Source organism: Stenella coeruleoalba (genome assembly GCF_951394435.1).
Source record: "Stenella coeruleoalba genome assembly, chromosome: 10".
Classification (NCBI taxonomy): Eukaryota; Metazoa; Chordata; class Mammalia; order Artiodactyla; family Delphinidae; genus Stenella; species Stenella coeruleoalba.
Window position 1 is genome coordinate 57,232,934 of NC_137156.1, and position 26,203 is coordinate 57,259,136.

Here is a 26,203-nt window from a genome sequence, read left to right on the forward strand (position 1 = left end):
GTGGTTAAGACTCTGTGCTTCCAAAGTAGGGGCACCGGTTCAATCCCTGGTCGGGGAACTAAGATCCCGCATGCCACACTGTGTGGCCACAAAACAAAGCAAAAAACCCAAATGATACATTTGTTGTGGTATGGCAATTTCCCAAAAAATTAAAAATAGAAATACCATATGATCCAGCAATTCCACTTCTGTGTGGAAACCCAAAAGAACTGAAAGCAGGGTGCAAATATCAAAGAGATATTTCTACACCCATATTCATAGCAGCATTACTCACAATAGCCAAAATGGGTAAGCAACCCAAGTATCCCTTGACAGATGAATGAATAAACAAAATGTGGTATATACATAGAGTAGTATTCATCCTTAAAAGGAATGAAATTCTGACACATGCTACAATATGGACGAACCTTGAGGACATTATGCTAAGTGAAATAAGCCAGTTGCAAAAAGACAAATGCTATATAATTCCACCTACATAAGGTATCTAGAACAAATTCTTAGAGATAGAAAATAGAATGGTGGTTTCCAGGGCCTGAGCGAAGGAGAGAATGAAGAGTTGTTTAAAGAATATGAAAAAGAATATATGCATACACTCACACATAAAACTGAATCACTCCGCTATACTTGAAACTAACACAACATTGTAAATTAACTATACTTCAATTTTTTAAAAAGGCAATTTCAAATATTATTCGGAAAAAATAGTTGTTTAATGGGTACAGAGTTTCAGTTTTGCACAATGAAGTGTTCTGGAGATGGCTGTACAAAATTGTGACCAAAAACACAAAAATCAATATACTGGCCCGCGCCGCGGAGGCCTATGAGGTCGGCGCCAACGGCCGGCGTTGCGGGTGGGAGGCCGCGCTGGAGCGCAGTATGGGTGGGCCGGCCTAGCTGGGGCCCGTGGCCCTGCGTCTTCTGGTGCGACGCCGGTCCTGCGCAGGCTGCGGGGCCGCAGCCGCCGGGCGATGGGCGCCCGAGGGGCCGGGAGGCGAGCCGTGGCCCCCAGGCGGGTGTGGGCATCGTATCTGCAGCCAGCGTTCCCGAGGCCACGCTCGGGCCATGATCACTCGGTGAAGCTGCGCCGCGACAGCGCGGCCGACTTCTTCTGGCGCTGTGAGGACCTGTGCGCACTGCAGGATTTGGTGCCTTTGCCCGCCGTGTGCGCCTCCCTGCGGAAGGGCCTGCTGGACTTCAACGCTGACCGCCTCCGCGGGGTAAACTGGACGCCGCTCCTGAGGACCCTCTGCCCCTGATCTGTATCCAGAGATTCTTCCAGCCATGGCTTGGCGAGACAGGTTCTGACAGAAATAAAGTTTACAGAAGTTGTGTTCCTGCGATAAGAAATAAAGATATGACCTTCCAGTTGTGGAAAGCTCTTAAATGCTGTGTAAGTGCGTCGGGTGCGCTAAGGAACCTGGAGCTAAATGGGCTAGTTCTGAGAGACAGAGACTTAACTATGTTAACAAAGGTGCCTGGGTTTTTGGCAGCAGCTAAGCACGGAAGCTTAGGAGGAGGGGGCCATTCACCTCGATCCCTTGTCAGCGGCAGGGGCGACCTCAGTCCCGGCAGCAGCAGAAAAAGCGGCAGGGGAATCTTCTGCTTGCAGGGCCTACTGCTGGTAGACACCAGGGAAGAGGAGCTTCTTGATGGGATGTCTGAAGATTTTTCACGCTGCAGCTCCTTTCCAGACATCAGTGAGCCTGGTGATTTGGGCCGGTGGTCTTCACCCAGCACTTCTTTTTTTAGCCTCTCCAGCAGCAGGGAGCAGCATGCGGTTGGGGCAGAGAACACCATGGCATGGGACTCAGGCTTCCAAGGAGGCAGGACATCTCCAGGATCTCCATCTGAGCAGATGACATGGCTTTCTGAGGAGGAGCTCATTGGAGACATCTGGGCGTTCTCACTCAAGTTGTCTTCTGGGTGCTCGGGAAGGAGGTCCACTGGCTCAGGATCGCACTTGAGGCAAGTGAGGACTCCACTGGTCTCCTGGGGCCTAGATGTCAATGGTATATCCCGATTGCTACGGTGGCCCCTCTTCCGATCGTCCTCTCCTTTGGTCTCTGTGTGATCCTCCATCTTTGCCATGCCTCTTTGGGGCTCTTCTTGGACCTTCACCTCCCTCTCCTTTGGAGAAGGAAGTGGGAGGTGACTGGATGGTATCGGCTTCCTAATCTTGAGCCCTGTGTATGTATTGGCCAGCCCTTCCCCCGCAAGTGGCCCAGAGGCCAGACGCTGCTCAGAGCTGAGTGCAGAAGCCCCCAGAGCTTGCCAGGGTGTGGCCAGCCTCCTCCGGGGACCTCCCCAGCTTCTCTGCGAGGCCTGGAGACTGAAGCACCTTCTCCAGGGCTGCTCAGCTGCCAGCATCACCATGAGCCAGGCGGCGAAGGTTTCTGAGCAGGGGATGCAGAGCCTGACCCAACTGGATGCTGCACCCCACGATGTCCCTTCCTGGCAGATAGGTTCTTTCTTCACTTCTTTTTCGAAATTTGATAAAACAACATTCAAACTTTCCACTGTTCTTCAGGGTATACAGATGGTAGTGGCTTGTGCTCTGGACTGTGGTGCCTCCTTATCCTATATGCTTCATGTGTTACTTTTGTTTGTTTGTTTTCTTGTAGTCCTTATGGTACTTAGCCCTAAGTGCCATACCTGTAATGACACATACACTGCCCTGTAGGAGGTCTTCTTTTGTTCAACGCATGAATTGGTCATCCACCACACTGGGTTCTGGTCTCCGAAGATACAGGTCAGGGAGCACTAGTTGGCAGCATAGCAGCATACCACACTTCTAATTGAGGCTTGCAGCCCAGATATTCCCTTTGGTCTAATTTGAAGGATCCAGATATGTAAAGATTATATTCTAGATAAATCATGGGCTATCCTGAAAGAAATTCACCAGTAAATTATTCCAGTTTCTCTGGCCTTCCTGGAGTATATCCAGTAAGGTATCTCATTCATGTCTAGAAAGCAAATATATCATTTATTGCAACTTCATCGTGGAGTGACGTATTGGTTTAAAGTACGATTAACACAATTTGGTCATTGTGAGTATGCCAGCTGGGTCCACTCTTTTTCCCGTTGCGGAGCACAGGCTCCGGACGCGCAGGCTCAGCGGCCATGGCTCACAGGCCTAGCCGCTCCATGGCATGTGGGATCTTCCCGGACTGGGGCATGAACCCATGTCCCCTGCATCGGCAGGTGGACTCTCAACCACTGCGCCACCAGGGAAGCCCTAGGTCCACTCTTCACTACACATGTGTAACTCTAGAGATTCTTATGCCCAAAAGAGACATGCTCTTGGGTGTCTAGGGCAAGGGAAACGTGTTGTTATTCAGGAGCGGGAAGCTTCAGCATGACAGGAAAGAATTGAAAAATCCTGGTCTACACATCACTTTACCTTGTTTGAAACTTGTTTCTTTGGCTTGCTTCATTGGAGTGTTTTTGCTCTCCTGGGGCTGACACTGTGTGTTATGTATCACGCATGTGACATGTAGAAGTTTCAGAACCCAGAGTCACATAGATCAGTCAAAAATTTATATATTTTAGTTTAACATCTATTTTCGGTGGGGTGGGGATGGTGGTGTGCTGAATTGGGTGATTGGGATTGACATGTATACACTGATGTGTATAAAACTGATGACTAATAAGAACCTGCAGTATAAAACAACAAACAAACAAACAAAACAACTAATACTAAACTTTCTTTGGGTTATTTGTATGGAAATATGTTAACATAAATGTTTCAGACATTACATGAAATTTCTAAAAATCTTATATGTTCTGGTATAATGTTATAAGTCATAACTCTAGTTATTACTTTAAAATGTATATCTCAGAAAAAAAATTCTATTTAAAGTAACACTGGGCATAATTCATATATTCCAAAATTAGTTTGACCCTCTGCTCATGAGATTCTTTTTATGGCATGTGACAGCAAATTTGGACTTCCATCCCCAATAAACTTTGAGGTTGGAGGACACAAAAGGTTTTGCTCAGACCTAAATTCTGTCTGAAAAAAAGGGGTAAATATTATAAGCCCTTTCTAACCTCTCCAGGAGCAGAAATGATTTACAGCTGTGGCATTTAACCATAACTCCTTGATCTAATTTGAGAAGAGTTCAGTAAGGAACAATGTCTTGATTTTGTTTGTTTTGTTTGTTCCCTGTTTTCTTGTCTTGCTTACCAACAATCCATTGTAATTCATGAGTTAGTATGGCAGCAGACTGAGTGTTCCCTGGAGCTCATTAAATGAACTTTTTTTCCCCCCAAAAAACAAAAAAAATCACAATATACTGAACTGTATACTTAAAACTGGTTACTATGGTAAATTTTATGTTACGTGTATTTTACCACTAAAAAAAAGACATTCTTGAGACAATTGTGGAAATTTGGGTATTAGATGACGTGAAAGAATTATCACTATTTTTTTAGATGTGACAATAGCATTGTGGTTATATAAAGAAAATGTTCAATTTGTTAGAAACTAATTCTGAAGTACATGGTGTGAAATGAATGATGTCTGGGATTTCCTTTAAATAATTGAGAGAAAATAATAACAAAGACTATATGAAGCAAATATGACCATATATTAGTTATTAAATTGAAGGTACATTTCTTCTCTCTGTTCTTGTGTATCTAAAATTTTTCAAAATATAAAAAAGTATTTTAAGTTAAAAAGTGCAAGCATTGTTGTTAACTCCACTTGGACAAATGTCTCTCTTGCTGCATCTCCCTAAGGTAGGTATCTTAAAATCATTCATTAGGAATGACTGAAATGAAAATAATTGTTTCCTATCTCATGGGGAAGTGGAAGAAAATTTGGATAATATATTCCCAGACATCTGAAAATCTCACCTTGGATCACTGGTTTTTTTTTTAAATCATTCATTAATTTTGAGTCTTAATAAAAGTATTCCAAAAATATTTTCTTCAACTCAAAATATTTTCCTTTAACTTAAACTTAAAAGGGACTCTCACAAACTGCATGGCATTTGAGTCAGAAGGACCAGACCACTGACCCTGGAAAAACTGGGAAGCGCCATGGCTCCTCGGCAGCTGCATTGCAAGCCTCGCTCTGTAGCAAAGGGGACCATGCACTCCAGCCTGAGAGACACGAATAGAGTTCTGGCCCGCAACAGTGCAGGAGCAGCCTCCGTGGGCCTCTGGTTGATGGAGAATTCTGAGTGGTGGGGCTGGGAACTAGCAAGTGGTAGAAAACTGGAAAATGCCTGCTCAAAACAGGCTGGAATGATTTCAAATTCCAGAAGGCAAACTCAGAATCACAGAAAAACAGGCAGGGCCACTGGGCTGGTAGGGAGGTGGGTGAGGAGGGAGCTCACCAACAATTCAGGTGAACACTGTCCTCACTGGCTGCTGTTCACCAGGTGAGGCAGAAGAAATGGTCTAAAAGTCCCTGGGGACTTGTGGTTCCAGGACAATATGGAATAAACACGTGTCCTCAATCCCTCTGTTAAGTACAGCTAAAAAAAAAACCCTGGGCCATATATATACATATAGATATATATACATATAATATATATATATATATAAAATAAGAAGACTCTGAAGAGTGGAGAGGGAGATAGTCTGATAGTCTGACTAGCAGCCTTGGCACCCATAGAAAGACATGGCAATGATTCCGATGGTTTTCTTTTTGCCTCAGATATCTCAGACTGAGTACTGGAGAAGCTAGCAACCCAGAAACAAACGGGCACAGATGAAAAAAAAAAAGAAATCCTGCTCTTTCTAGCCAAAGGACTAGGAAGGGGCAGAGTAACAAGAAAGAAAACTTTTAGACTACTCCAGTCTACTCTACTCCAGTCAAACCACAGAAAAAAAATTGTAATACTCCCTATACTCTGCCAGTCAAGATAAACGGGGACCCCAGGCTTCTACTCCTACTTGCAGGGTGCTGTCAGAAGGCTTAGTGGAGAGTCAGGGCTGTCGCCATTGCCAGAAGCAATGTGCTCCTCCATCCTGTCAGTAGAAGCCACGAGTGTGGCAAAAACAAGGCATCCTTCCCCTCCCAGCCAGGGTGGTCTCAGCAGAGGATCAGTGGGCAGCCTGAACTCCCACCCTGGCCCAGCAGTAATTAGGCACCCACTCTACACCCCCTTCCCAGGATGTCAACAGCGGCTGAGTGGGGAACCTGAACTTTGACCTCTATCTGACAGCATCAGTGAGAGCCTGCTAAAACAGAAGATTTAAATAGGATCCAGAGTCTCATAACATAACACTCAAAATGTCCAGGACTGAAAATCACTCTTTATACTGAGAACCAGGAAAATCTCAACTTGAGCAAGAAAAGATAACCAATAGATGCTAACACCAAAATGACAGTGATGTTGAAATTATCTGACAAGGATTTTAAAGCAGCCAGTATAAAAATGCTTCAATGAGCAATTACAGACATACTGCAAACAAATGAAGAGTCTCAGCAAAGAAACAAAACAGATGAAGAAGAACTAAACTGAAATTTTAAAACTGAAAAAAAAAACCCACTGAAAAATGTCACTAGATGAATTCTATAGTAAAATGAACTTGAAGAAAGAATAATAGAAATCACCCAATCTGAACAACAGAGAGAGAATAGACTGAAAAAAAATTAACAGAGTCTCAGGAATTTGTGGGACTATAAGAAAAGATCTAATACTTATGTCATTGGAGTCTCAAAAGTAGAGGAGGAAGAAGGTGGAGCTTAAAAAATATTCAAATAAATACGGCTAAAAATTTTCCAAATATGGCAGACATAAACCTATAGATTCAAGAAGCTGATAAAATCCCAAACAGGATAACCCAAAGAAATCCATGTCAATATTCATCATAGTCAAACTTCTGAAAACTAAAGGCAAAGAAAAATCTTGCAAGTAGCCAGAGAGAAATGACAACTTCCCTATAATGGAAAAACAACTTTGAATGAAGTCAAGTTTCTCATCAGAAACCACGGAAGTCAGAAGGAAGTGGCACAACATCTTCCAAGTGCTGAAAGAAAAGAACTGTCAACTAAAAATCCTATATGCAGAGAAAATCGGGAATGAAGAGGAAATCAAGACATTCTCAGACGAAGAAAAACTGAGAGAATTTGTCAACAGCAACCCCCACCCTTTAAAAAATAGCTAGTAGAAGTTTTTGAAGCAAAAAATAAATGATTGGAAAAGCAATCTTGGAATATCAAGAAGGAAGAACAAAAGAGTGAAAATAATTTAATAATATGTTTTCCTTCTCTTGAGTTTTCTAAATTATACCTGAAGGTTTAAGCAAAAGGTTAGTGGTTGTATGCAGGATAGATTAGAAAAGTTGATGAGCACTGTGGTAATTTCTACTTCAAGCAACTGCACAAACAAAAGGGAGAAATGAAGTGACTGCTGGCTGGGAGGAGGGACCCTGTGGTCCCTTCTATTTCCTCTTTCCTAAAAAGATCAAAGCCTACCAGGTCCAGTCCATCGTCCCCTGTCCTGAGTACTCATACATCGTCTGATGCAGTTCTCAATTTATACAGAGAAAATATTTAAGACAGTTATAAACGGGAGAGTAAAGGGACTTAAAGAGAAGAAAGGTTTCTACCCCTCACTGAAACTGGTAATGTCAACACAAGTAGAACTGAGATGTTATGTATACACAATGTCGTACCTAAATATCCGCACAAAGAGACACTCTCCAAAAACTAGAAATAAATCAAAATGAAATTCTACTCGAAATGGATGAGATGGAGAATAAATTAGTGGTTGTCAGGGATGGTTGGTGGAGAAAGGGGATGGATATTCTATAAAGAGGTAGCTGAGGGAGCTCTTTAAGGTGTGGTAGTAGTTCTGTATCTTGATTGTAGTGGTGATTACACAGGACCTGCATGTAATAAACTGGCAAAGAACTGTACATTGTACCAATGTCAAGTTCCTGGTTTTGATACTGTACTACAGTTACATAACATGTATCCATTGGGGGAAATTGTGTGAAAGGTTCAGAAACTTCTCTGTACTATTCTTGCAACTTTTTGTGAATCTATAATTATCTCAAGATAAAAAGTTTTTTTAAAAATTTAACATAAAAAGGAAGTAAAGGGCTTCCCTGGTGGCGCAGTGGTTGAGAGTCCGCCTGCCAATGCAGGGGACACGGGTTCGTGCCCCGGTCCGGGAAGATCCCACATGCCACGGAGCGGCTGGGCCCGTGAGCCATGGCTGCTGAGCCTGCGCATCCAGAGCCTGTGCTCTGCAGCGGGAGAGGCCACAACTGTGAGAGGCCTGCGTACCGCAAAAAAAAAAAAAAAGAAAAAAAGAAGTAAAAACAAAAGCCCCTGGGTGCTTATGCAATGACTAAAACTTAATTTTCCATCTTGTTTTTACCCCAGTTTTATTGAGATATAACTGACATACAGCACTATGTAAGTTCAAGGTGTACAACCTGACCTACATATATTGTGAAATGATTACCACAAGTTTAGTTAACATCCATCATCTCATATAGGTTAAAAGAGAGAGAAATGGGACTTCCCTGGTGGCACAGTGGTTAAGAATCTGCCTGCCAATGCAAAGGACACGGGTTCGATCCCTGGTCCGGGAAGATCCCACATGCGGGTGGAGCAACTAAGCCTGTGAGCCACAACTACTGAGCCTGCGCTCTAGAGCCCGCAAGCCACAACTACTGAGCCGGTGTGCCACAACTACTGAAGCCTGTGTGCCTAGAGCCCATGCTCCGCAACAAGAGAAGGCACCGCGGTGAGAAGCCCACGGACCGAAACGAAGAGTAGCCCCCCTCACCACAACTAGAGAAAGCCCACGAGCAGCAACGAAGACCCAATGCAGCCAAAAATAAAAATAAATAAAAAAGATTTTTTTAAAAAAAGAGATTTTTTCCTTGTGATGAGAACTCTTAGATACACTCTCACCAACTTTTCTGTATATCACACACCATTGTTAACTATAGTCATCAGGTTGCATGTTACATCTCCAATACCTGTTTGTCTTATAACTGGAAGTTTGTACATTTTAACCACCTTACTTCAATTCCCCCTCCCCACAACATTCGCCTCTGGTAACCACAATCTGATCTCTTTTTCTATGAGTTTGGTTTTTTGCTTATTTAGATTCCACATATAAGTGAGATCATACATTATTTGTCTTTCTCTGTCTGACTTATTTCACTTACCATAATGCCCTCAAGCATTATCCCCTGTCCTAAGCACTTATGCATCAATTCAACCTGCAATTACCTAACCCGAGGTCATGAGGTCCTGAGGGTGCACCAAGTCCAAGGACCCGTGAGGTTAATTCTCATGAGGTCTCTGCTTTATTCGCTCTTCTAATGGAGTATCGTAAGTGAAAATGGTTTAAGAACACCAGCTTTATCTACTTCAAGAGTTACTTCCTTCAAGAGTTGGATAACGCAGTATTATCCAACAGAACTATGTGAGCCACGTATATTTTTTGTTTTTTGTTTTTTTTGTGTGTGGTACGCGGGCCTCTCACTGTTGTGGCCTCTCCTGTTGCGGAGCACAGGTTCCAGACGCGCAGGCTCAGCGGCCATGGCTCACGGGCCCAGCCGCTCCGCGGCACGTGGGATCTTCCCGGACCGGGTCACGAACTCGCATCCCCTGCATCGGCAGGCGAACTCTCACCACTGCGCCACCAGGGAAGCCCCCACGTATGTATTTTTACATTTTCTAGTAGCCATGTTAAAAAAAATAAAATGAAACAGGTGACATTAATTTTAATATTTATTTAACCCAATATATCTAAAATATCATTTCAACATGTTATCTATATAAAAACTATTGATGACATTTTAGTTTTTTTCATATTAAGTCTTCAAAATGCAGGGTGCACTTTACACTTACAGCACATCTCAATTTAGACTAACCACATTTCCAGTGCTCAACAGCCACATGGGACCAGTGGCTACCACATTCGACTATGCAGCCATAGAATCTTGCTACTCAAAATGTGGTCCCTGGACTGGGAGCATCATCATCATCTGTTAGAAATAAGGAATCTCAGGCCCCACTGCAGGCCTAATTCATCAAATTCTGCACTTTAATGGGATCCCCAGGTGATTCATAGGTACGCAAGATAGAAAAGCTCTGCCCCATATATCTGGGAGAAGAGACACGGGGTACATGGTATTTTTGCTACCCAGCATCAATACTGCTCCTCCTCATCCAGGCTCCACGCCCTGATTTTCCTCAGCCCGAGCTGCAGACACAGATCGACACCAAGCAACACCTCTCCTTGATGCTGAGCACCACGACTGGTTCAGGCATGCCAAGTGATCTAACCAGAGTCAACCTGGTGGACAACCAGTGAATCCTTTGATAGATCCTACTGTGCTTGAATGAAAAAGGCTGTAAGTTCTGAAGCCTTTTTGTAGCATGATAGGAGATCCTGCCTGTATATGAAGCCTGTGAATGCAGGAAAAACCAGATAATGATGACCTCATTTGAGCCCCTGCTCTAAGACTTACAGCTTGACTCTTCAGATATGTGAGCCAGAATATTCTGTTTGTTTAAACTAGTTTGGATTGTGTTCCAGATAGATATTATCTGTTTTCTCCTCCACATATCCTCCCCTTGCCAAAACTGGACTACTGCACATTCCTTTTGGTTTCCCTATGCCCAGCCCATGCCTTTGCAAACAGCTCCTTTATTAAACTCTCCTCAAATTATCTACTTTGAGTGTGCCCTTTATATTTCCCTTTGGGACCTGACTGGTACCATAACTGGTATCAGGAGAGGCCTTAAAATGGGATTCCAGAATTGAGTTGCTCATGTATATGAGGAAGGCACAGATAACCTCCTTGGTGGGGGGGAAATGGGACCCTGGCCATCCACAGCATGCAGTGTCATCACAAATAAGCAAATTATCACTGGCGGTGGTATAGGATAAAGCACAGGTGGAGGGCAAGACATGGGGAGATTCAATCAACTCAAAGTACTTATCATGAACTGGGTACTACCTGGTTCACTGAACCATAAAATTGGAGAGGCATATCAGCCTGCCATTGTGAAATGGTAATGGTATATACTGGGCAGGTCCAAAGGCACAGTGAACTACTGGACTCCTCTTGTATCCAATGCCACTGCCTGATTATATCTCCTTCAATATTCTACCTATGCCCTCAAGGGGAACACATATAAGTTAGTGGAGGAAAAAAACCCACAGGCTTCTTTTACAGATGAATCTACACACGTGCTGGAACCAGCAAGAAGTGGGTAACCGCTGCATCACAGCTGACTCTGGAGTGGCTCCAAAAGCCAGCAATGAAGGGATATTCTCCAGTGGGCAGTACTCTGCTGCAGATCTAACTACGGTACAGAGCTAACTTGACTCAATAATAGGATAGTCAGCTGGTCAGGAATTTAGAAAGAACAAGATTAGAAGACTGGTGACAAGGAGGTCTAGCGGAAAGATGGACTTCTTGCAACACATAGACTGTAAATCATTCAAGGGCATCTGTTGTAGCTGAGACTCAATAATCGGAAGGACAACAGGACCCAACCTGTGGACATCAGATGGCCTCTTCCTTAGATTCTCTAGTGCTTGGTCAATAGACCCTTTACAAAGTGGCCATGGTGACAGGGTAAAAGACTGTGTATAGGCTCAACAAGACTTGTCCTCACCAAGCTAATCTGGCTACTGCCACCATTTTCTTTGTGGGATAGATTTTATCTACAAATTCAAAATTTTAATAGATATAACTCTATGCTGATTATCTACTTCTTTATTTTCTACTTCTTAAATGAGCTTTGACAGTTCATGTTTTTCAATAAATCTATCTAAGTTGTTAAGTTTATTGGCATTAAGTTGTTCACATATTACCCTTTCAGTATCTGCAAAAACTGTAGTGATATCACCTCTTATTCCTCTTATTGCTATCTGTGTCTTCTCTCCTTTTATCTTAAAAATTAATTAATTTATTTATTTTTGGCTGCGGTGGGTCTTTGTTGCTGCACATGGGCTTTCTTTAGTTGTAGCTAGCCGGGGCTACTCTTTGCTGCGGTATGCAGGCTTCTCATTGCGGTGGGCTTCAGTAGTTGTGGCATGTGGGCCTCAGTAATTGTGGCTCGCGGGCTCTAGAGCGCAGGCTCAGTAGTTGTGGCGCACGGGCTTAGTTGCTCTGCGGCATGTGGGATCTTCCTGCACTAGGGCTCAAACCCGTGTCCCCTGCATTGGCAGGCGGATTCTTAACCACTGCACTACCAGGGAAGCCCTCTCCTTTTTTCTTTATCAGTCTGACTAGAGGTTTAAAAATTTTTCTCATAGAATCAATTTTTGGTTTCACTGATTTTCTCTACGGTTTTTTGTTTACTATTTTACTGATTTCCACTCTGGTCTTTATTATTTCTTTTCTGCTGTTTGAGTTCAAATTACTTTTTTTTTTTCTATTTCTTAAGATGAAAGCTGAGGTCATTCTTTTCTTCAATTAATTAATTAATTTTATTTTTTGGCTGCATTGGGTCTTCGTTGCTGCATGCGGGCTTTCTCTAGTTGCGGCGAGCGGGGTCTACTCTTCGTTGCAGGGCACTGGCTTCTCATTGTGGTGGCTTCCCTTGTTGCAGAGCACGGGCTCTAGGCACATGGGCTTAGTTGCTCTGCGGCATGTGGGATCTTCCGGGACCAGGGCTCGAACCCATGTCCCCTGCAATTGGCAGGCAGATTCTTGACCACTGCACCACCAGGGAAGTCTGAAAGCTGAGGTCATTGATTAGTAACTGTTCTTCTTCTGTAACATAGGCATTACTGCTAGGCATTTCCCTAAGCACTGCTGTTGAATGCCCAAAATGTTTGTTCAGAAGCTGTATTAAACCCATAAATGGCACCATTTCCAGGGGGACCGGCCAGACACCTGGTTCTTGGACACCTTTCAACATGTTGGGGAAAGGTTATTTGTAGGAATAGACACATATCATGGGTGTGGATTTGCCTCCCCTGCCTGCAGGATTTCTGCCACCACCACTAGTTTATGGACATGCAAAATACCTTATCCACTGCCATGATATCTCACATGGCACTGCTCCTATCTTAGGGACACATTCTATGGCAAATAAAGTGTGACAGTGGCACCACACTCAGAATTCCTGGTCTCACCACGTGCCCTACCATCCAGAAAGACCCAGTTAGGTAGAACAGTGGATTGGCCTGGTTAAGTCTCAGTTTAAAAGCCATAAGTCAGCAGCCAGTATACAGTGCCATCTCCCCCATAACCAAAATGCAGAGGTTTGGGAAACAAGGGGTAAAGAATGTGGTAACCCTCCTCACTTTTACACCACATGAAACACAGAGGAATTTTTGTGCTTCCCATCTCTGCAACCTTGAGCTCAGTGGGTTTGAAAGTCCTAGCGCCAAAAAGAAGGATGCTTCCGTAGGGGAATACAACCATGGTTTCATTAAATTGGAAGTGGAAACTGACTCCTGACTGATACATATTGTGGCAGAGACTGTCCTCAGAATCTAGCTTCTCTTTATTTCTTTAGGAACAGAACTCCAGAGTTTTAATTGCACATATGGCCACCATGCTTTCCCAGAGTTCTGTGTAGTTAAGGTTGGTAGACTATTGTTCGTAAGACATTTGTTCCATCCCTCCTCTCCTCCCTTCATGGGAGGGGTATACTTCCTACCCCACTGACATTAGGCTTGGGTATAACTTGTGTTGGCCAATGGGATGTTCGCAGACATGATCCAAGCAAAGGCTTTAAATGTGCTTCTGCAGTTGGGTGGGCTAAGGCCTTCATTTTGCCATTCTGACCCTGGATAGGTAAGTGTAAAAGCGAAAGGGCTCAGATCTGTGCAAGGTCACAACCTTGCCCTAAGGCCACCTTCTTTACATAGCTCTTAACCCATATACATGACTTGCAAAGGCCTATGTATGCTGCCATTACCATGAAACTCATCACCATGAGAAGCACAGGCCCTGGGCAGCTTGCTGTTAGCAAGAGGATGAGAGATACATGGAACAGATTTGAACCCAAGCTGCAGCCTGGAGCCAAGACCAGCTGAGTCCAACATAGACCAGCCAAACATCGGCTGATCTGAAGACATGTGAACAAGAAATAGATGCTTACTGTTGTCTACCACTGATATTTTGTGGTTGTTACACAGCATTTTTGTGGCAACAGCTAAATGAGACCTTAGGTCTGGCTAGGTGATTAAGCTACAGGCAATAGGATGTAACAGAAAGTGATATATGCCTGGACAAAACAATAATTCAAAAAGACACATGTACTCCAATGTTCATAGCAGCACTATTCACAATAGCCAAGACATGGAACCAACCTAAATGTCCACTGACAGAGGAATGGATAAACAAGATGTGGTACACATAGACAATAGAATACTACTCAGCCATAAAAAAGAATGAAATAATGCCATTTGCAGCAACATGGATGGACCAACAGATCATAGTAAGTGAAGTACGTCAGAAAGAGAAAGACAAATATCATATGACATCACTTATATGTGCAATCTAAAATATGATACAAATGAATCTACAAAACAGAAACAGACTCACAGATATAGAGAACAGACTTGTGGTTGGGAGTTTGGGGTTAGCAGATACAAACTACTATATATAGAATGAATAAACAACAAGGACCTACTGTATAGCACAGGGAACTATATTCAATATCCTGTAATAAACCATAATGGAAAAGAATATGTGTGTGTGTGTGTATATATATATATGTGTATACACACACACACACACACACACACACACACATAACTGAATCACTTTGCCATACACCAGAAACTAACACAACATTGAAAATCAACTATAGGGACTTCCCTGCCGGTCCAGTGATTAAGATTGCTCTCTCAATGCAGGGGGCACAGGTTCGATCCCTGGTCAGGGAACTAAAATCCCACATGATGCATGGTGTGGCCAAAAAAAAAAAAGAAAATCAACTATACTTCAATAAAATAAATTTTTAAAAAAGAGATTTATGCAACTTTTTTATTTTAATATTTATTTTTTATTTACTTTGGCTGTGCTGGGTCTTAGTTGCGGGATCTTTAGTTGTGGCATGCGGACTTCTTAGTTGCGGCTAGTTCCCAGGGATTGAATCCAGGCCCCCTACATTGCGAGCATGGAGTCTTACCCACTGGACTACCAGGGAAGTCCCTATATGCAACTTTTAATTCATGACCTTAACAAAATTGTGTGTCCTCTACTTTCCCTACCCACTTCACGCTGCAGCAATGTGGGTGCAGCAGTGCAGTGGTGGGAGCTAGAAGCTCAATGTTGAGGATGGCAGACACAGCATGGGAAGGGCCCGGGACCTTGATTATTGGGTTGAACTATCAGCCCAAAACTGCTTACACTCAGACTTTTATGTACGAGAAAAATAAATTTCTACTTTGGCTATTGTTACAGAGGAATGCTAGCATTCTTAATGCAGTTTGGGTTTTCTGTCACTGGCAACCAAGAGGCCCTAAGTGACAAAACAGGTTTGTTGCAAGCCCCCTGCAGTGCTCATCCAACCACAGTCCCACCATGTCTGCTGATGGTCTCCTCCTTGGCCTGCTGTGGGTCCCGCCCACTTTGCAGATGAACACTGGGCCCATGATCTGCTTCTGTACAAAGGCTCTCATTTCCTGCCCCCACTAGCTGTGAGGGTGGCAGCCAAAGGGCTGGCTTTAACTGGACACTTCATATGCTTGCCCTATAAAGGACAAACAAGGTTAGAGCAGGGATGCACACTAACTCACCCTGTAACTCAGAGATGCAAAGACAATGTAGCTTGTTTTCTATAATCTAATCTTTCCTATAAGCCCCCATCCTGCTGGGCAGGAAAGGGAGATTCGAGCTTGCCGGTAAATATTAAATTATCTGGTTCACACAGTGTCTTTCAGAGTAACCTGGTCTCTCTTAATGCTGCTTCTCAGATCTCTTTCCCTCCCCCCCTCACCTTGTCAAGAAGGTCTGGGGGTGTGGGAAGGGAGAGGCTCAAATATGACCTCACGGTAGAAGGAAAGCGTTGCCATGGATCATTGTGAGCAGGTCCTTATACTGTCTTCTAGTTCTGCCATGAAATACCTGGCATGATTCCTGAGTTCCTATAATTACCTGCTGAGATGCAGTGGGCCTCATCTGGCCTCTGGAGTGTGATGCCAGCCCTCAGAGCTGAAGTCCATGGTCCCAACCATTTGCCTTCTGCCATAAAGCCCACCTCTGCAGGCCTTTTCATTTCAACTCTCTACACAAGTCTCTACAGCACTTCCGCATGCTTTGATAGGACACAGGGAAGCTTTTGACCTCCTGCAGACCAAGTATAGGCTGTGAGGAACTGGGTATGGTATCCTGGTGTTCACTGGCCTAGACTCTGCCCTCCATCACTGCTACATTATTGTTCCTACAGTATATTGGACATGATGCAAGCCAGCCTGTAGTCTGCCCCAAGCCATACGTGGGGAAGCAGCCCACAAGCCTCTGATGTTCTGAGTTCTTCATATTTCCCTATCTGTCTTGGATGCTTCTACAGTTTCCCCTAGTCAAGATTTGGATGGGTTGGGGAGAATGAATAGGGGGAAAAAAGGATCCTGGAGCATGCCTGCACTGCTTGCTTTCCCTCTTCTGTTTTTCCTGTTTACACACCTGCAGGTAGTGCTACTTTTATTTCCTCTTACTTTTTTCCCATGGTCTGGACATTATGGGTAGATGAGGTTTCACCTCTACAGTATGCAAGGAACATCATGATCTAAGTAAGGCATGGGTTTTGATAAAAGGGCTGAGGGATAACTGTGAATTGGGGCCCTTCCAAGGACAATTGTATTAATAATCCACCCCTCGAATTTTATTTCTGTTGAAAAACTAAGACCCTTCGCTGGGGTGCTTTGTGCCAGCATCCCAGTTGTAGGTTCTACTCTGCTGCCCTTGGGTCTGCCCACTTCTCTAAATTTTCACCATGCCAATTCCTTCTCTACCCTTTCTACATCGAGGGGTTGTGGTCCAAAGATCCATTCCTTTCCCCAGGCAGTTTGTGGGCACACTCATCTCCTGGCCATACATTTTCTACAGCCTGGTTACTTAATATCGAAGTATGCCATGTTTGTAGGTGCCAATGCATACTTACATGCTTCACCAGGACCTTCCAAGGGGTCCTTGGCACTCCAAACTTGCTTCCTTCCTGGGTCTCCCTGCCAGGTGAAGTGTTAATAACACACTGTACACACCATGTGTACATACGTTAACAGGTGAAATTACCCAACTCCATATTGAGAAAGGTTTTCTCCAGACGCAACAGCTTTACTTTCTGATGATAACCTTGGTGCTTGTGCAATATGGAGTTAGTTCCTCTTTGTTTTCCTGCTTTCAGTCTGTGTCCCAAGGCTTGTCAAGTGCATAAGAAGACCCAATACAGCACCGACTATTCTATAATAGTTACCACAAAGCTACCAAATCTTTAAAATTAATTATTTTCTCTCTAGGATTTGGGTGAGTTAAAACTAAGTGAGAACAAGTTACCCGCCCCCCACAAGACTGAAGCAGAAGAATCTGATAACAGTAGGATAACACCTTCTGTGTGCTGGATGGGGTGGACGGAGCCTAAGACTCTGCTCTACGGTCATGGAGAGCCCTCCCTCTGTCACGGTCCACTGCCATTCACCAGGGAAGTAACATCAGTTCCAGGGCCCAGGTCTCTTTGGATGATGGAAGACAATCTCATCTTTAGGCAGACTGCTCACAGCTATGCACCTGGAGAAGAGTTCATAAATGCAGGCGCACTGCAATTGATAGGAAACTTCCACATTTCTTGATGTCCTGATACTTCCAACTCAATGTCCAGTCAGGCAGGGGCGTCTCTAATTTTGGTACACCTGAACCCCAAATTCACTCATTCAGGTTGGGTGCTAAAGGCAAACAAGGCTTTACAATCCACTGAGAATCAAAGAGAAAGCCTTCATTTCCTTCCCCAGACACTGCAATAAGAAATTAGGCAGTGCTGGGACTTCCCTGGTGGCACAGTGGTTAAGAACCCACCTGCTAATCAGGGAACATGGGTTCAATCCCTGGTCTGGGAAGATCCCACATGCTGTGGAGCAACTAAGCCCATGCACCACAACTATTGAGCCTGTGCTCTAGAGCCTGTGAGCCACAACTCCTGAGCCTGCATGCCACAACTACTGAAGTCCGCCAGCCTAGAGCCTGTGCTCCGCACCAAGAGAAGCCACCACAATGAGAAGCCCACGCACCGCAATGAAGAATAGCCCCTGCTCGTCGCAACTAGAGAAAGCCTGTGCGCAGCAACAAAGACCTAATGCAGCCAAAAAAAAAAAAGAAAGAAAGAAAGAAAGAAAGAAATTAGGCAGTGCTATGGGCAGCAACGATGCAGCAGTGGTATGGTGTGAATGACATCATGCAGATGGCGGCTGAAACCGGTTTTTCCTGAGCAAGTGGACTTGAGTCAGACACACTGTTGCTCAACCTCCACCTCCCTAATGCTTTCTTACTCTAGTCCCACCAACTAATAAGTAACAGCTATCAGTTACCGAGCGCTTACAAGCCAGGTGCTATGCTAAGCATTTCCAGGAACTTCTGGAGGAAAGTTTCTTAACCTTTCTGAGTTTGTTTCCTCAGCTGTAAAACCGGCATAAAAACCTCACAAGGCTATTTTACTGACTGCATGAGGTACCTATTTATATCCCTTAGCACAGTTAAATCTAATTGTTGCTATGAAGATTTTATTGGGCTTTTTATCTGAATTTATATTAATTTAATGAACCTAGGCATTAAATTCCATGCTGTCTGAATCTATCCAGTTCCTGAGTTCAGAGAGTGAGGTATACCAAGTTATCAGAAGATAAATGTGAGTATTCAGTTCCTGAGTTTAGTTAGTGAGAGATACCTGCATTTTTGAATGTTTTTATAAACTACTGCTGTGCCTCGGAGATTCTGATACCCCTGCCTAAGGCTGAGAATTGAATGGTATATACATTCTTGCAAATTTTCCTAAAAAGGAGAGAAATACAGCTCTTTATACATTTCTAGACTGTCATCATGCTGGCATGGCTTAAGGTGGGCAAATAACCAACACCACCAAACCCAAAACTCCAAGAAAGTCCTTTACTTCCTACTGACTGATAGGATATCTGCCACCCCTCATGGGTGATCCACAACCCAATTTGAAATACAGAATACTCACAAAAAGAGAAGACTATGGTTACCTGGCAGCACAGGTTAAGTGACCAGAAATGGTCTGGGTGAGGTAGTATGTATACATGATTTCCCTCAGGGCTGGAACAATCTCAGAAAAAGCATTCCAAGTAGGGAGGAGGGGAGGGCTGACCATCAGCTGAACCTGGCAGAGCCAGTAAGACTTGGACAGGTGGAGAAGAAAAGTGGCATTCCTGGAAGGAGGAAAGGCCTGAAAAAAGGCAGACAAAATGAAACCAGGTTGAAGAGAGTGTTGGACGTTCCCTCAGGTTGAAAGAAGGGATGGGCAGACTGCGGGGTACCATAAATATTATTACTGCCCGAGCCATGACAAACCAAACTTAAAATTATGAAATATACCTTAAAAGAACACATAAACATATAGGAATAGTTGAGCACTTGTGTACTCATCACCAGGTTAAGAAATAGCACACTCGGACTTCCCTGGTGGCACAGTGGTTAAGAATCCGCCTGCCAATTCAGGCAACATGGGTTCGAGCCCTGGTCTCGGAAGATCCCACATGACGCTGAGCAACCAAGCCCCGTGTGCCACAACTACCGAGCCTGCACCCTAGAGCCCACAAGCCACAACTACTGAAGCCCACATACCACAACTACTGCGGCCCGTGCTCCTAGAGCCCGAGCTCTGCAACGAGAAGCCACCACAATGAGAAGCCTGCTCACTGCAACTAGAGAAAGCCCATGTGCAGCAACAAAGACCCAAGGCAGCCAAAAATATATTAAAAAAAAAAAAGAAATAGCACACTACCTAAATCTTGGAAGTCTTCTGTGTGCCCTATCCTGGTTGCATCCCTTTCCTTTCCCCTAGAGTTAATCACCAAACTGATTGTTGTTTCCTTGCCCTTCTTATTCAATTGTGCCTACTTCTGACCTTTTTGTGAGTTCCCTTTTTGTGAGAGAATGTCCAACACTCTGTTCAACCTGGTTTCACTGTGCCTGCCTTTGTTCAGGCCTTTCCTCCTTCCAGGAATGCCACTTTTCTTCTGCTCCACCCATCCAAGTCTTACTGGCTCTGCCAGGTTCAGCTGACGGTCAGTCCTCCCCTCCTCCCTACTTGGAATGCTTTTTGTGAGACTGTTCCAACCCTGAGGGAAGTCATGTACACTTACAGTCACACTTGTAAGTGTTCTTCCGTTACTTTGTTGCTATCATCACTGTTCTGAGATTTAGTCAAGTTACTTTATGTAGCTGCATAAATACCTTTCCACATAAAGTATCCACTGTATAATTATCTTTACGTTCTATTTGGGTGCTTTCCTTTATTTATTTAGCTATTACAAAACATGCTGATATAGATGTTCTTGTGTATATTACTTGGAACACATGTACAAGAGGTTATTAATATATATATACTTAGGAGTGGAATTGCTGGGCTATAGGGGAAGCACAGGTTCTATTTTACTACATAATAACAACCTGCTTTTTCCAAAGAGGTCACAGCAATTGACATTCCAACTAGCAGAGGATGAGAGTTTCTGTTGCTCTTCATCTTAGTATTTTCTGGCTTTAAAATTTTGCCTATCTGGTGAGAGTGAAATGGAATCTCATTTTAGTTTTAATTTACATTATCTTTATTAATGAAGCTGGGGTTTATGGGCCTCCAAAATATTTTTGTGAAATTGATCTTAATGAATTTCTTTAGAGAATTTACATTGTTAGTGTTACACAATATTGGAATATTTTCTCCTTATAGTTCAAACAGTACACGAAAAGCAAATGTGTATTGCACCTCCACCCATCTCCCAGACCTTATTCCATATATTTATATACATATATGTTATAGGTTGAATGTTTGTGTCTCTCCCAAATTCATATGTTGAAATCCTAGCCATCAATGTGATAATATTAGGAGGTGGGGCCTTTGGGAGGTAAATAGGTCATGAGGGTGGCACCCTCAGGAATGGGATTAGTTCCTTTATAAGCAGAGACATGAGAGCTTGCTCCTGCCCTCTGCCATATAAGAATACAATCAGGAGATGGCTGTCTTTAAATCAGGACGCAGGCCTTCACTAGACATCAGATCTGCCAGCATCCTGATCTTTGACTTCCCATGCCCCAGAACTGTGAGAAAAAATATTTGTTTTAAGCAACCCAGTCTATGGTAATTTGTTATAGTAGTCCAAACTAAGTCAATGCAGAAATTTATCTATAACTTGCTTGTTTACCTTAATTACAGATCATTCCATTCCAGTATGTACAGATCTACTTCATTCTAACTGCTATGTAATATTTCACAGCACAGATGAACCAGAATTTCACCGGTCTCCCCTTCTTAAATTAATTTTTTTTGAACAGGTAATATTTGGATTTATAAAGTCCAAAATGTACAAAAGAGTATATCCCTCCTACTCCTCTTCCTCAATAAGTCAGTAGCTCTGGCCTGGCCGCAACCAAATTTACCAATTGTGGCAGAGATCGCCTAGATGTTGACTAATCCCATTTCTTCTTCCTGGACACAGAAGAAGCCATGTCCCAGTCTCCTTGACTTCAGTTCTGACCAACACAACCTGGGAAGAAGTAACAAACACAACTTCCAGTGTTGGCCAGCTTTTGTAGTGTTCTCCCTCTCAGCTAACCAGCTGGCTGAATGCAGAGGGTCCAGCAGAAGACTCTAAGGAGATCCTAGAAGATGGTGGTGCCACAAGATGGAAGGAGCCAAAATCTAATTCTCTGCTTGGAGGAAAGGGACCAAGGACATATGTATTGGACTATATGTGTGTGAGAAATAAGCTTTTGGGTTAAACCAGCCAGTTTAGTTTAGTTTTGGGTTGTTACTTCAGCTAGCATTAACACACAAATTTCTTATTTATCCTGAGATGTTCTACATAATATATACAAGCAATTACCAATCCTCTATCAATGGACACCTTTATCCAAGGTTGTTTCCAGTTTTCCCCCATTACAATAATGTTACAATAAACATCCCACTGAAGGAGGTTTCTAGACATATTAAACCTTTAAGAGACAGTGTTTGAAAAGTAGCAGGCACCTAGGCACCTGCCCCACCTCAGTCAGGTATTTCCCATCTTTTGCTCAATTCAACTTGAGATCATCAAGTTGGCATGGTGCCAGCCTGAGAGAACCTGAAGCTACTCTCTGGCCCAGAACCCAGCTTGATGCTGAGACTCTACTTTCTGCATGGACTGATTTTTCTTTTCCTACAATAACCTCTCATCTACCTATTTCTTACAGGCTCTGAGCCCCTGTCACCTTGGACATTCATTCCCTGGGTTTGCCAAGATGTCAGCTTCTCCCCAGGCTCCAGAATCCTAGCTTGTGCATGTCTTCTCTACTCGCAAACTCCATCGATTTTTAATCAACACCATGCCTGAATACGTGCCTGTACAGGGACCATTCTAGGCATATAGGCGGGAAGCACACCTATGTGAGGAATGGGTGTTATCCCTTCTCACAAGAGATGACTTTATACTACATATGACGTGTGATACTGGAGAGAAGGGGGTGGCGGGGGGGAGACAGATTCCAGCAGTTTACAGTTGGTCCTGGCGCTGATGTGGAACTGCTGAGAAAATCAGCTTAGGACAGAGACATAAACTTGTGCTTTTCTTTATATTCAGGTTTCTCACAAAAGGTACATATTAATTTATAGACTTCAACTCTCTTTAATGGAGCCTATAAAACTTGAATTAAAGCTGTAATTATCACTTCAACACATCATTAGTCTTGAAATCAGTCCTTTTTCCTCTACCCTGCAGGTGCTAAAAGCAAAACACAATGCAGGTAAGTTGCTTAAAGGCAACAGAGAAAGAAGAGGAAGCATGAATCTACTTTCCCTCCCAGCTTTTCAGCCCAGACAATGATTCTCAAATTCTGGGTTTACACACTGTAGTAGATGCTGTCTATACCCGTACATATCCTTTGGGCCTTCTCTGACGTTTGGTTTCAGAGAGTTCTAGTACGTGAGGAGGACTGTCTGTGTCTCTTGCTTGAGTGCATTCTCTGACTTTAGGAGCATGCTTTTCCCAGCACTGAGCTGGGCGGAAGTGCAGGAGCATTAACAATAAAGAGGAAAAGCAGTTGGTGGGCAAATACCTCAGCTTCCTTGCCTGTTGGTGGGGCAATTCCAAGGTGCATTCCAGTTTCTCAAATAGCCATGGTCTCCCCTCATTAATATACCCTTGAATGACTTTCCTTCCTTTCCTGTCTCTCCTCACCACTCCTTCAGAATGCCTCTTGAGGTCACCTCCTAAATAAACTATTTGCATCCAAATCTTTTCTGAGTCTGGCTTTGGGAGGAACCCAAAAGAAGACAAGGACTCCTTTGAAAATGTGAGGAAAAACAAGGTCCCACTCTTCAGGAAAGTATGTCATACTTTCAAGAAACCTAGGTAAGATTTGGTTAAATTTTGGTATTAGGGCAAGGGTTCAAAATCACCTTAACTCCCTTTTCCCCCATTCCCCAAAAGATTACTGAGGGAGCCATATACAAGGACCAGCGGCCTAAGAGGAATGAAATTATTACTTCAATAGCTTCGAAAGTGCCTAAAACCTCGTTGTAACCTGTTTAGAACACACTTTGCATGGCTGGCTCCCTCGCAGTTTTCTAATAGAGGTTTTCTCCAAACTCCCTAACTACTGTCCGTCACAGTATACTCGCCTTTTCCTGCTTGATGCTTTGTAACATAATTCCTCATCTATGTATTTGCTGAGTTGTTTACTCTTCCTCTATTAGACTATAGCTCCATGAAAACAGGAACTAAGTTACTTTGTTTACCACTGTACACCCAGTGTTTATGACAGTGCTATCACATGGAAGATACTCCATAAGCTGAGAAAGAAATTGAGGTTTCGGCTTCTGGTCTCGAACAGCCACCAATTCTTTGCTCATTAAAAACATGGGATCTTCATGACCATCAGCCACATGGAGAAAGCCCAGGAGACAGGGGAAATAAAATGACCAGATCTGCAGAGCAGGTTCTGGCTCAACTAAACCATCAAGCTTTGTGCATTGGAGGAAGTAGAAAAGAACCCATCAACGAATGTATAGTGGCCCTGACCACCAAGAATGTGGGTCAATTAACATCGTGAATTTTCATTATTAGGTCAGTAGCTCCTTTTCACTGGGGAAGAAGAAGAGAGAAAGGAGGAAGGTGGCCAGATTTCTCCCTGAAGTACATACTATTCGGCACACAATTTCAAAGGAGTAAAAACACCACAAACTTTCTGAAGGTTGTTCATGGTCCACACAGGCCAATAAATCCAGGTTAAGAATTTCTGGTTTATGGATCCTTCTATTGGTACAAACCTTGACATCTCTAATCCTTACCATCAGCGTTAGCTCCTTTCTGATAGATTTGATCCCCATCCCTCTTCTCCCTGCAAAAAGAAAAAGGCAACACGTGGCAGTAAAGAAGGTATCAGTAGTTAACAGCTGAAACCAATCTCTATAGCAAGGCCTGTGTTATGCTTCCAAACTTGGGAACTCTGGCACCTTTGCTGTGACTGGAATAGTCTAGCCTCTCAATTTCCACCTGTTGATAACATGTTAACTGTGCAGGGTGTCCTCCTCCATGAAACATTCTCCAATCCCACCAAGCAGGTGGAAACGCGCTAACAGCTTCATTGCTGCAGCTCCTAGTTGACTGCTTTTGTTTTTTTCATAAATTTATTTTATTTATTTATTTTTGGCTGTGTTGGGTCTTTGTTGCTGTGCACGGGCTCTCTCTAGTTGTGGCGAGCAGGGGCTACTCCTTGTTACAGTGCACGGGCTTCTCATTGTGGTGGCTTCTCTTTTGCGGAGCACGGGCTCTAGGTGCGTGGGCTGCAGTAGTTGTGGCACACGGGCTCAGGAGTTGTGGCTCGCGGGCTCTAGAGCGCAGGCTCATCAGTTGTGGAGCATGGGATCAGTTGCTTCGCGGCATGTGGGATCTTCCCGAACCAGGGATCGAACCCATGTCCTCTGCATTGGTAGGCAGATTCTTAACCACCACGCCAGCAGGGAAGTCCCACTGCTTTGGTTTTGTAGTCAGTGGATTTCCTGCACAGGGCTTCCAGTGCCTGGCATGGCCTGGGTGAAGGTCTCTTTCATAAGGACTACTACTGGTCTAAAAGACATCCAACTGAGAAGAGCTTCACACCTAGCCCAATCCACGTCAGTACTCTTTATTCCATTTTACCAAGTATGTTCAATTTTACCTCGTTAATTTCTCCAACGGCCCTAAGTGGTCAACCTGTGAAAACTCAAGTTCAATGAGGTCACACAAAAGTCAAGGCCTCTGAAACGACCTCAAATCTCCTGGGCCAAGCCTCACTTGTTTAATGGCCCCAGCCGCCTCTGGGGAAAAACTCCAACCTTCCGAGGCCCCAAGACAGGTGCTCATTTAAGCTCCAGACCCAAAGTTGAGTATGGACAGAACACCCTAACCATTAAGGTTACTGAGAAGGCCGCGACTGGCGCTGCAGATAGAACTTCCGCCTAGAGAAAGTGTCGTCACGGGGCGAGCTTCCGGTTCCCCTGTCTCGTGGCCGAAGGCCTTTTATCCCACTTGGCAGTTGTCCACCCCGCCCAGCTGCTCCCTCGGGTTTCTCCACACCCTGCGGAGCCGTTTGCACGTCTCGAGGGTGTGACGGTTACACCGCGACGTCTCTTGGGAGAACTGTGCAAAGCAAGAGGCATAACCTCCACCTTGAAGGACTGGAGCCCTGTCGGAGCACGGCACTCAGAGCGCCTGCTGGCGGGACTAATTTATGACTGACGTCCACACTCACCTATTGCCTTTCTGATTCCTTCTCAAATAAACCAATGAATGCGACAGCGGAGACGGCAACGTGCCCCCGCCGCCAGAAGTGGCTCCGCCCCCTCCACTAAGCCGCCGTTTGGTTGCCATACTCAGTGTGGCTACCGCTTCTGCTACTTTAGGCTCTTCTCTGGCTTTCCGATGCCCTTGTTGAACTCCTTTCAAAGCATTTCTTCCCTTCTATTGTCAACTTTCTCCTCCTCGGGATTCTTACTTGCTCTCTGCTCATCCAGCCACACTTGAAATGGCGGCTGGAGGCGGGGCCGAGGCGGGGCGTGCCC

General features: G+C 44.1%; 1 protein-coding gene across 2 annotated transcripts; it reads right to left on the reverse strand.

The window, feature by feature from the left end:
- Nucleotides 1–739: 739 nt before the first annotated feature.
- On the reverse strand, nucleotides 740–26,141 carry LOC307193418 (uncharacterized protein). 2 transcript variants are annotated; one of them, XM_079935336.1, is made up of 3 exons: nucleotides 25,894–26,141; nucleotides 24,452–24,501; nucleotides 740–1,334 (listed from the first exon to the last, which is right to left on the reverse strand). In XM_079935336.1, exons 2-3 carry the CDS (start codon nucleotides 24,488–24,490, stop codon nucleotides 891–893), a joined length of 483 nt encoding a protein of 160 aa, XP_079791462.1. In that variant the 5' UTR covers nucleotides 24,491–24,501; nucleotides 25,894–26,141; the 3' UTR covers nucleotides 740–890. The 2 variants fall into 2 exon arrangements, with proteins under 2 accessions (XP_079791462.1, XP_079791463.1); XM_079935337.1 differs by lacking the exon at nucleotides 740–1,334 and adding an exon at nucleotides 19,218–19,354.
- Nucleotides 26,142–26,203: the final 62 nt, after the last annotated feature.

Coding starts and splice junctions, on each gene's coding strand:
- LOC307193418 (XM_079935336.1), bottom strand. CDS start 24,490: ATGGGGATCAAATCTATCAGAAAGGAGCTAACGCTGATG. Junction 1,335..24,451: donor GAAAGGAGCTAACGCTGATG/GTAAGGATTAGA, acceptor TTCTTATCGCAG/GAACACAACTTCTGTAAACT.